Source organism: Corylus avellana, chromosome ca5 (assembly GCF_901000735.1).
Source record: "Corylus avellana chromosome ca5, CavTom2PMs-1.0".
Classification (NCBI taxonomy): domain Eukaryota; kingdom Viridiplantae; phylum Streptophyta; class Magnoliopsida; order Fagales; family Betulaceae; genus Corylus; species Corylus avellana.
Window position 1 is genome coordinate 25,499,824 of NC_081545.1, and position 11,357 is coordinate 25,511,180.

At 34.8% G+C, this 11,357-nt stretch overlaps 2 protein-coding genes across 2 annotated transcripts in view; both read right to left on the reverse strand.

The window, feature by feature from the left end:
- Nucleotides 1-1,492: 1,492 nt before the first annotated feature.
- LOC132182008 (endoglucanase 4-like) lies at nucleotides 1,493-4,862 on the reverse strand. Its single transcript, XM_059595221.1, has 7 exons — nucleotides 4,635-4,862; nucleotides 4,153-4,560; nucleotides 3,960-4,052; nucleotides 3,483-3,680; nucleotides 3,004-3,115; nucleotides 2,543-2,706; nucleotides 1,493-1,846 (listed from the first exon to the last, which is right to left on the reverse strand). Exons 1-7 carry the CDS (start codon nucleotides 4,860-4,862, stop codon nucleotides 1,493-1,495), a joined length of 1,557 nt encoding a protein of 518 aa, XP_059451204.1.
- Nucleotides 4,863-7,302: 2,440 nt separating this feature from the next.
- The window catches only part of LOC132182009 (endoglucanase 8-like), an 8,956-nt gene continuing 4,901 nt past the window's right edge, over nucleotides 7,303-11,357 (reverse strand). The window contains exons 2-7 of the mRNA XM_059595222.1: nucleotides 8,845-9,252; nucleotides 8,664-8,756; nucleotides 8,367-8,531; nucleotides 8,112-8,220; nucleotides 7,724-7,887; nucleotides 7,303-7,632 (exon numbers count right to left, since the gene is read on the reverse strand). Of these exons, the coding sequence (XP_059451205.1) occupies nucleotides 7,303-7,632; nucleotides 7,724-7,887; nucleotides 8,112-8,220; nucleotides 8,367-8,531; nucleotides 8,664-8,756; nucleotides 8,845-9,252 (1,269 nt within the window). The remainder of the gene's footprint in view (nucleotides 7,633-7,723; nucleotides 7,888-8,111; nucleotides 8,221-8,366; nucleotides 8,532-8,663; nucleotides 8,757-8,844; nucleotides 9,253-11,357) is intronic.

The following is an 11,357-nucleotide window of genomic DNA, read 5'->3' on the forward strand; positions in this document are numbered from 1 at the left end:
TGGCTTTGAAAAATGATTCATTTAATTTTGAGGAATGATAGGGACCTAACTTTTTTGTCCAACAAAAGTTCAACTTTTGCCTTATTTATTTTTAAAAAATAAAATAAAATAAAAAATGGAAAAAAGGTTTGAAGCAACCCTATCTATTTTTTGTCTTTCTTTTATTTGGTATTTTTTAAAAAATGAAAATTGGTATTTTTTTCATAATAATGTCATTTTTTTCAAGAAAATGTCATTATTATGAAGAAAAATACTATTTTTCATTTTAAAAAAAATACTAAATAAAAGAAAGGCAAAAAATAGATAGGGTTGCTTCAGACATTTTTTCCATTTTTCATTTTGTTTTTTTTAGAAAAAAAATAAAGGGTAAAAGTTGGACTTTTGTTGGGCAAAAAAGTTGGGCCTTTAGCATTTCTCTTTAATTTTAGAGAAATGCTATAATTCAATAAAAATACCATTTTTAGCCCATAAAAATCTTAGGTGGCAAGAGATTACACGCCCCATCCGTAATTGCTGTGGCTCCACCCACTAATGGGGCATGTGGCCTCTTGCCACCTAGGACATTTATGGGCTAAAAATTGTCTTTTTATTGGACTATATTATATCTCTTTATTTTATGGTCCTTATTTCATTCTTCTACCTTTTAAAATTACTATTAAGTCTCCAAGAGGTAGTTAATTTGGCTGGGACCACGCCTAATGAACCGGAGGTCACTAATTCGAATCTCTCTCTCCCCTCTTATGCGGACATGTCAAAAAAAATAAAAAATAAAAAATTACTGTTAAATTTGTGGGCTCATGTGAGTTGTACACGTGGATCTCACAGATCCAATGATAATTTTGAAAAGTAGAAGAATGAAAGAAGGACCATAAAATGATGTATAACATGTCTTATTTATTTCCTTAAATCTTTTATCAAGCTATTAATTTCCCTTTTGAGATGGGCCAACTTGCCCTAGGATTTCATCTTTTGTAGCATGTGGCTAATACATGAACGGTAAGATTTGGACCCATACATTTGGCCAAGCGATAGTCATTAAGGAGAAGATTTGCGGTGTTTTGAGAGCAACAAAATCAGTTCTTCAATGTACTAAGATCAAGGTAGGTGATTTATTACTTGTGTCTTCAAGTTATGTTGATTTTTTTTTTTTTTTTTTTTTTAATGTAATTCATGTTTGATGTTAGAATATATTCTGATTTTATATTATTGATTTATATTTCATAATATAGATCGATTTATGTTTCCTTGTATAAGTCGATTTAAGTCTACTTTTATAGGTCAACTTATACAACTATAAATAATGACTTATGTATTGTAAACAATAAAGTCAACGAGCACAATATAGAGTAGGTTAAAGAAAATTTTCTCTAAACCAGTTTAAAAGAAATCAAGAGGAATGTATGAATTCTCTCATTACTCTAAAATGTGATATAATTAATAAAATAAAAATATAATTTTCAGCATTAATTAGCCTAAAATCAAATGTGAAAAGTTAGAAGAAGAAAAAAGTATTATATTTTGAAGAAGTAATTGCTGTGAAGTAAGCCAAGACGCCCACGAAAGGTGAATTCATGTACGTGGTTGGCTCCGATTGGGCAACATCATATCGAGAATCTTCAAAGGAATCGTCCTCAGCAGGCCCTCCGACAAGAGCCCCGGTTAACAGGTTTATGTCATGCATATGGCTTTTAAAGTATTTGTCTCCGTCACGGCACCTCATCCTCTGTGGGTATACATGAATCGAAGGCAACGTAGCTCCACGGTGATGTATCTTCCGAGGAAACTTTCGACCAAATCCCACCATGTAAGACATGCCCAATGGGTTGTTTCCTAGTATATAGTCTACCTACACGAATATTTAGAGTACATAATTAGGAAAATATTTTCCATACAAACTAATAATCTTAAACTCATTCCCATTTGGAACATGTTAGAAAATATTTTATATTCTCTTCATTTTCTTGTTCATCAAACTTTAATTTCTCTATAAATCAAGATCATTATAATATAGTTACAATAATTCAATAATTCATTCTCTGTATGCTTCCATTCTCTCTTTCTCTTAAGGAAAAAAAAAAAACAAAATTAGTCCGTGTGGTTTCCTTGATTTACAATTAACTCCATGTGAAATCAAAATGAATTCAAAGGTACTTGAGGTATGTCAAAAAAATAATTTAGTCCCTAAAATCAAATTTCGTCCACTAATTTAACAGCTTTCATTAGTGTGACACTAACTTAAATCGGACAAGTATCACAATTTTATTAGTTTTAACGTTTCAGGCTATCATAATCTGCTAAGTCGGTGAACGAAATTTGATTGTAAGGACTAAACTAGTTTTTTGGCATACCTCAAGGACCTTTGATTGAGTTCATTTTGATACTACAGAGAATTAATTGCAATTCAAGTAAACTACGTGAACTGATTTTACATTTTTCCCTCTCTTAATATATATATTATATTATTTGTTTCTACGTAAAACAAAAGAAGCCTCATTTTTTGTTGACATTACATGCATGCATGATAGTCATGTAGTGATGATACCTGGCCTCTGGCGACATCGATCAGCCTAGTTGGGGTGGCAACAACATAATCACATCGAACTACTTTATTGGCAGCTTCCATATGCTTGGCGTAAACAATGAGGAGGAAAGACAAAGCTGTTGCATGTTGCAAGTTACTTCCTCCGGGTTTGAATAGAAGCCCACCTAATCAACCAATTAAAGATATGGTTGGTCTGATATGACATATTATTAATTAATTGGACGATAAGTGAATAGAGGGACTTATTTAAAATCAAAATAAAACAGGTTGAAATTGAAAACCTGCTGGAGACAAAATTGAAATTGCATGAAAATCTAAGGATTGAATTTGAATTTGATTTTTTTTTTTTTAATTTTAATTTTAATTTCAGGAAAGTTGGAGGGTTTGGGATAGTTGAGCTTAATTTGCTATACTTATGAATTCGATATGCATATTTAGGTTGGTGAGAGCTAGAAATTTACCTGGAGAGTAACTGACTGATTTGGTAGGTGATTCAGGTAATATGGAGCATACAAACTTGTCCGCGTTGAGAATAAAAGGATCAGCATTAATAATGGAGTCCTTCATCACCCACTGCCAGCAAAGGAAAAGAAAAATTATAGATTAATTAAGCAGGCTTTAATTTCCATTTTTTTTTTCCGTTGTTACTCATGTAAATTGTCTCCGCTCGTGTCATGTACGTACATTAACCAAAATTAATAAGACATCGTTTCTAGAAAGTAGAAACACGACATGAACACTTAAATGACGCATCGTTTGGTTATCAAAGGGTAACTCAATTGACTGGAGACTACGCCTTATGAAGTAGATATTACTAGTTCGAATCTTCCTCTCCTCTTTTCCTCCCCTTATACAGACATATAAAAAAAATGACGCATTGTTTGGAGTAGACGACTGGTTTTTCGCAGTGAGAATTGTTAGAAACAAGGTAATGACAAACCTGGGAAACAAGAACGTTAATGCCAGCATGCTTAGCATCCCATCCAAATTCAGCAAAGCTAGCACCAATAAATGGGTTCCCATTTATATTTCTTACAACAATGGACTCCAAGCTGTATATGTTCTTCTTTAGATAATTCCAATAACCATCCTCGTTTGTTGCCTTGTATAACCATGCTGCTCCCCAGAGCAATTCATCCTGCAAGACATAGTCACACAAAACTCTTAATTAACCATTCATTTTAATTAATTTCAATCTAAAAAAATGGGAATTATAAAATTTTTCTTCAAAAGGAGTGATCGTCTCAAATTTAACTTCTCAAAGTCACACACTCTCTCTCTCTATATATATGTATATATATGTGTGTTGATCAATCTATATGATCTAAAATAAAAGAATTATTTCGGACACCGATTTATACAGACCGATCAATTACTTATCCCATAAATTCTAAACCTTAAACCTTAATGTACGTACCACATAGCCGCTGAAATCACAGTAAAATGGACATGCTGCCTGCCCGATACTAGAATTGTAAGATCCCTGATACTTATCTGCAAAGTCAAAAACCTAATCCACATATAGAAAAGAATGATTATCATTTTATTTCTTCTAAATTTAAAAAAAAAAAAAATGAAAAGGGGGTAATCAACCTCAGTTAATTAATTACCTGTTTAGCCCTTTGAAGAAGGGCTGAAGAATATTGATAATCAGAACCCTTAAACGCAATTGAAGAGGCTGCAAGTGCGGCTGCAATCTCAGCAGAAACTTCTGAACCCGGATGTGTTCGATTAATTGAATAAGAGGTTCTAGGAGTGTCCATGTCCTCAGGCCTCTCCCAGCAATCGTGATCACCAATGGGGTCAGCAACTTGGCCAATCACAACGTCAGTGACGCTGGTGGCTTTAAGCAAGTAGTCAGTTCCCCATCGGACGGCCTCCAACGCATGTTGTAGCTCCGGGCCCATTGATTCGCCAAATTCTATCACACTCCATGCCAGAGTCGTTACCGTGAATGCCATCGGAAAGTGAAACTTTACGTTGTCTCCGGCATCGTAGTAACCACCGACCAAATCCATCTGTGAATGAAATGCAAGTACTTTTATGAAATATTATGAAAACAATCGAAAATAATATATCGTTGAAGACTTACGCCAATGTCAGAGCCATCACGAAGAGCGGAATCACCCCTCCAAGTAATCCGTTGGGTAGAGGGTAACTTCCCTGACCTCTGGCCTTCAAAGAAGAGAATGCACTTTGACAAAGCGTCGGCATAGTCGGGTGAAGCTGCAGCCCTTGCACCTATTGCCATCATCATCGTTATCGTTCCCGCCAATACCAATAACCCTCGAAAGGCATTGCAATATTTCCCACCACCCATTCTTTCTTTTTTCTTTCTCTCTCTACCTAAACCCAATTCGTAGACAATAATGAGAAAGCAGTATATACATCACGTGGACATAAATCAAGAGATGAAATTATGGAAGGTAAATGAATTATGGAAGAATTGAGCGCCGGTACGTAGAATCAAGGAAGTTAATGTGAAGAGTATATACGTGGAAACTTTCGAATTATAGAGAAAATCAAAGAAAATATGAATAGATATAGGTTTCCATATATGCAGTTTCAATAGTTTCCATGTTTTCATGATTTTAAAGAAAAGAGTAGATATTTTTCTATCACTTGGAAAGAAGTATGGAGGCATGCATGCATAGTTATATACGCAAAGGCATGCAACCGTGCAAGGTGCAAAGTTCTAGTTTCATTAATGTAATTGGCTGCTAGCTTTAATATTTGTGGAAATATATATCTTCTTTGAAGTAGGTCAATTATTGCATACTGGGTTGATAAGATTAGTTGGTCCCAAAAAAGAAGAATGCCAAAACGTGAAAGGCAACTCGTGATTGCTTGAGGGTTATGTACAAGTCACGTTTACATATGACAGGAATTAGGAAAGGTTTAATAATTCCTTTCAAAAAAAAAAAAAGGAAGGTTTTAATAATTTCTTTTGGAAGGTGAGTAATTTTATAAAAATAAATAAATGTACATAAATGCACATGCATGGGCATACCTTCAGACAATATACAAAGTATGATAACTATCCCCCTCCCCTAAACAATATACAAAGTAAACAAAAGACGAAGAAAAAAAATGTCTACATTAATGGAAGGGCCGGGAAATCTCACACACTCTCACACTATAAAAAGAGGAATTAATAAGGGGAAATGCTAAATACCCAACTTTTTTTTTTTTAATTTGGGCAGAAATTTTCCTTCTTTTTTAATTTAAAAAAAAATACAAAATAAAAAAAGTTTCTGAAGCAATTGCAATCAATTTTGTCCTTCTTTTATTTGGTTTTTATTTTATTTTATTTTTATAAAAATACCAAATAAGATTTTTTTGTAAAATCATTGTGTGCTGTATTTATTATGTTTCTAGCTAGATAGTGTATTTTGCTCCGATTATGTCTTTAATTTTTTTTCTTTTTTTATTTAAGTGCTTTAATTTTGTATTCTTGCATTATGTCTTAAAAACTTGAACTCGTGATTACTTATAGTATTGACTCTCAATCCTGAGAGGTATGTGAACTCAAATGTAAAGTATATGACACTTTGATATATTTAGGAGTAGGATATTTTATGGTCAAAATCTCACCATATTTGGATGATCACATTTAGCATTATAGGAACACTACTCCTCAAGATTGAGTTCATAGTCACTTTGGTTGGAATCAAAGAGATATAAAATATACATTTGAGATAGATTTAATGAGAATTGGTTATTCTATGTTTTAGGTCTGAGCATTTTAATAAGGAGTTAATAAAATAAAATATACTCAATGGAATATAATTTCATGAGTAAATGAATAACCAAAGATATTAAATCGAGGACTCAACGATAAAAAGATAGTGAAATAAAAGTTGCTGTAAATTTTAAATTGACTTTAATTTCACTATAGATATTTCATGGAGTGGCCAAGTGCTATTATATATAAGAAATCAAGGAAGCTCTTGTTTAATTAAAATAAATATTATAGTGCAATCACAACTTTTTAATGGAATAAGTTGTAATTAATGGTAATCTATGGTAATCTATAACAAGTCATGAGATAACAAATATCTTAAACCCATTGGGGGGTTAGATTTAGTTATGAGATAACAATTAATAAACATGAAATTTCGAGAGCTTTGATTACGTACGCCACATGTAGTGTGACACTATTCACAAATGAATGAAAATGCTTTTGCATTTTGTTAAGATAACGGGAAACGAGATTTTTAGTTATTTGGTTAGCCATTTTAGCTAAAAGGGGAAAATGACTTAAGCCATTAAAGTGGTCTTATAAAAACAGGCAACAACACTACAACAGTACTAATCGTTCTCGAAATAATATTGTTCGTGTCATAGCCTAGTTGATAACCAAATAAAATTACACTTAATTCTTTAGAATAAGTTAATTATATGGATAGAGTTTTTCTCCGAACTAAGTTAAAAAAATTTCCTCAAACTTAATCTATAAAATTATCAAGTGCCATTCTCACATGCTTTTTTAAACAAGGGTTCCCAAGCATTACTCTTTTTTAATAGCACATGAGAAGCATATACTTTTTTAATAGAATTTTCTCAAACACTTCTTCTAATGCTATTAAAAAAGCGTATACTTTCTCATATACTCAAGAGATACATGACAATTGCCGGTAAATTGTCCTTAACAGCCGTAACTCTTCTGTTTAAAAAATAAAAAACCAAAATCAATTATGAAAATTTCATGAGTAAACAACAAATGATTTTTATTTTTTTTTCCTAATTAAGCAAACAATCTACGAGTTTGAATGTAATTTGAAGTAAGCCAAGAGTCCCACAATAGGAGCATTTATGTAGGTAGTTGGCTCCGATTGTACAAAATCAGCACGAGAATCAGAGAAGGAGTCCCTGATGTCAGGTCCTCCAACAACAGCCCCTAGAAGCAAGTTTGGATTGGGATTGTTGCTGCTAAAGTATGTGCTTCCACCTTCGCAATCAATTCTCCCTGGATGTTCATCAATGGAAGGCAATGACGACCCACGATGGTGTATCCTCTGGGGAAACTTCTTGCCATATCCCACCATGTATGACATGTTCAGTGGGTTGCTTCCAAGAATATAATCCACCTACACCAAATATCCCACCATCCATAATATATATATATATATCAGATCGATCTCTTCAATCATGAAAACTGAAATACATATATATATATACCTGGCTTCTTGCGGCTTGGATGAGCCTAAATGGGGTGGCGACAACTTCACCACAATGAATCACTCTTTTTCCTTGACTCAAATAGCGAGCATAGACAATAAGAAGAAATGACAACGCTGTTGCATGTTGGAAGTTACTTCCTCCCGATTTAAATAAAACCCCACCTAATCAATTTCAATTTATAATTAATATCAATAAAAGGAATTGAGTTAATTGCACTAAAATGGAACAACAACATGTTTCATGTGTATTCTGTCGGATACATATTACTACTTTCTTTTATTTTATTCATTATTTCTTTTTACAACATTTGCGAGATATATATTAATTACATGAAGTCCTGATCCAACAAAGTGAACTTAAATGCAAAAAAAAAAAAAAAAAGTACCTGGAGAATATGAGACTGAAATGGTTGGTGATTCAGGTAATACACTACACACAAACTTGTCCGCATTAGAAATAAAGGGCTCAGAGTTGGGGTTTCCATTCATCACCAACTGCCAACTCAAAAAGGGCATAAACAGGGTAATTAAATAAATAAAATTTATATATATATATATATATATATATATATATATATATAGTGATGAGCAGAGCTCAAGGTTTTCTGTGGAGGTCGAAGAAAGGGTGTTAATGGTGTTACCTTGGAAACAAGTATGTTAATACCGGCGTGCTTTGTGTCCCAGCCGAATTCGGCATAGCCAACAGAGTTCCCCAGTATCATGTGCATATTCTCTACTACATAATTCCCATATTTAGCCTCCTTTGTTGCCTTAAATAACCATGCACCTCCCCAAATCAATTCATCCTGTAAGAGATCATGCACCCATTTATATAATATTGATCACCAACTTTACCGGATCCACATCCCCTCGAATTCTTAGAAAATTTGAGTTTCTAAATGTGTAAAAAAAAAAAAAAAATTGGCACGTTTGCACACCTGGTAGCCACTGTAATCACAATAGAATGGGCACACCCACGGGCCAAGACTGTCATTATAAGATCCCCGATACGTATCGGCAAAGTCGAAGACCTAATTATACAGCCATAAAATAGCGTCACGTCAATCTTGTTAAATGAACATTAAATAGAATTATAGTATCTTGTATTTCTCTCGTTACCATTCTTGCCCTTTTAAGAAGCCTTGCTGAGTATTCAAGATCAATGGGCCTAAACGCCATGGAAGAGGCTGCAAGAGCCGCAGCAATCTCAGCCGAAACCTCTGAGCCTGGGAACTGTTTGCTGAGTGCATAGGGGGTTCTGGGGGTGTCCATGTCTTCAGGCCTCTCCCAACATTGGTGGTCGCCGTATGGTTCACCGACCTGAGCAAAGACAAGGCCAGGGATGCTTGTGGCCTTGAGAAAGTAGTCGGTGGCCCATCGAATGGCGTCCAGAGCATGAGAAAGGTCCGAACCCATGAATTTTCCAAACTCTAAAACGCTCCAGGCAAGCATGGTTGTTGAGAATGCCATTGGGAAGTTGAACTTAACGTTGTCGCCGGCATCGTAGTAACCACCGACCAAATCAACCTGAAATGATCACTTGAAAATGTTCCTCAATTTCATCCACAAATAATCAATTATGTGACATTCATGTAAACGTCGTAGTCCTTTAAGTTACGTTAAATATGGTTTATGTGTATTAATGAGATATATATATATATATATATCTCATTTGTTAGTTCTTGTGTTGGCTTAATTCAGTTCCAAAATGCAGATGCTACTGTTCACGGCTCAAACACTGATATAGAATGCTCAGAATCCAATCTCCACCGTTCATAATATAGATTCATGTGTTATGAACGTCCCTGCAAAATTTCAGCTCAATCGGACCACAAATGCCCATCGATCGGAGTTGTTGATGAAGACTGGACAGTCCGGGTCCGGACCTCCAGAAGTCGGGTCCGGACCCCATTTCCAGAAACTTGATTTTTCAAGCAGGGTCCGGACCTCAATTCCCCGGGTCCGGACCCCAGTTCCCGAAAGTGCATTTTATGAGGCATGTCCGGACCTCAGATCTGCAGGGTCCGGACCTGGGTGACTTATTAGGTTTATTTTCTATTTAAACACGATTTTGCTACATTTAGATGTACGTATTTTGGAGAGCAAAATCAGAGAGCTTAGAGAGAGATATTGTTCTAGCTTATTTGAGAAGGGATTAAATACGTGACGCCAATCGGAGTTCCGGTGAAAGGAAATCTTATAGAAGAATTGTGCCAGATGTTCTGGAAAGGGCTACTGCGGTAGAAGTCAAGTGGGTCGCTTGTCGTGTACAAGGAAGAGTAAATTGCAAAGGTTTTGTAATTCTTCTTGTATTTCTTATTCTTCTTATAGTGGATTGATTTCCTGGGTTTGGCTGCCCCGTAGAGGTTTTACATTTAGAGAGTTCTCTAAATGGTTTCCTCTTCGTAACCAAATATCTGTGTTCTTGATTTTCATTACATATCTGTATTTGGTTGATTATTGATTGTTAGGTTAGATCTTATTCCGCTTAATATTTGTGAATCACCTAGACATTTGAATAGGTGTCATTTGGAGTCGTTTTAGAATTTTCAATTGGTATCAGAGCGGGTTCACTCTGTGAAGGATTTATTTCCTGAGTGTGATCCGAGACTCCATATCAAATGTCTCTTACGGTTGCTCCTAATTCTCTTCCCGTCTTTGACGGAACAAATTATACGCTTTGGAAAATTCGTATGAGAGCTTATTTTAAATCCATTAATGTTTGGCATATTGTTGAATCTGGATGGACACGTCCAGATAAAGCAATTGCTGAATGGACAACGGAGGAAAAGAATAATGCTACTGCGAATGACAAAGCTATAAATGCTATTTACATCTCTGTTTCAAATGAGGAATTTTCTAGAATTTCTAGATGTGAAATAGCTAAGGAAGCCTGGGAAACTTTAGAAATCACACATGAAGGAACTAAGGTTGTTAGAACTTCAAAAATTCAAATGTTGGTTTCTCAGTTTGAGGAGATTAGAATGCAGGAAGATGAAACTTTTGATGAATTCTATTCAAAGCTTAATGCCATTAGAAACTCTACCATTAATTTGGGAAAGAAAATGGATGATGCTAAAGTGGTGAAAAAAATCTTAAGATCTTTGCCTGAGAGGTTTATTCCCCAAATTGCTGCTATACAACAGAGTAAGGACTTAGATACTATGAGAGTAGAAGAACTTGTAGGTTCCCTTCAAACCTTTGAGCTAATTCTTCCTAAACACAAGAACACCAAAAATATTGCTCTTAAGGCAAAAAATGTTAAGGTTGACTCTTGTGGTTCATCTAATGAGGATTCTGGAAATGAGGAAGAAATTGCTATGTTTGCTAAGAAGTTTAGGAAATTCTTTAGAGCCAAGAAAGGAAATCTTAGAAATAGCAATTCACAATTTTATGAGAAATCTAGAAATGAGAATGTTGAGAAAGGAAAGTCACCTAAAGGTATCAAGTGTCACGAATGTGGTGGACATGGACACATTCGTGTTGACTGTGCTAACTTGAGAAAGTCAAATGGCAAGGCATTTAATGTGACTCAAAGTGATGAGTCAGACAAGGACGATGCTGAACAGAGAGTTAATTACTTAGCATTTGGAGTTAGTTATGAGAGTGAGCATGAGAATAGTGGGTGTAAT

Excerpts from the sequence above, each read along its gene's own strand:
- LOC132182008 (XM_059595221.1), bottom strand. The coding sequence starts at position 4,862 with ATGGGTGGTGGGAAATATTGCAATGCCTTTCGAGGGTTATTGGTATTG. Across the intron at positions 3,116-3,482 it reads TTAACGTTCTTGTTTCCCAG|TGGGTGATGAAGGACTCCAT; the intron begins GTTTGTCATTAC and ends CTTTGCTGGCAG. Across the intron at positions 2,707-3,003 it reads ATCAGTCAGTTACTCTCCAG|GTGGGCTTCTATTCAAACCC; the intron begins GTAAATTTCTAG and ends TTGGTTGATTAG.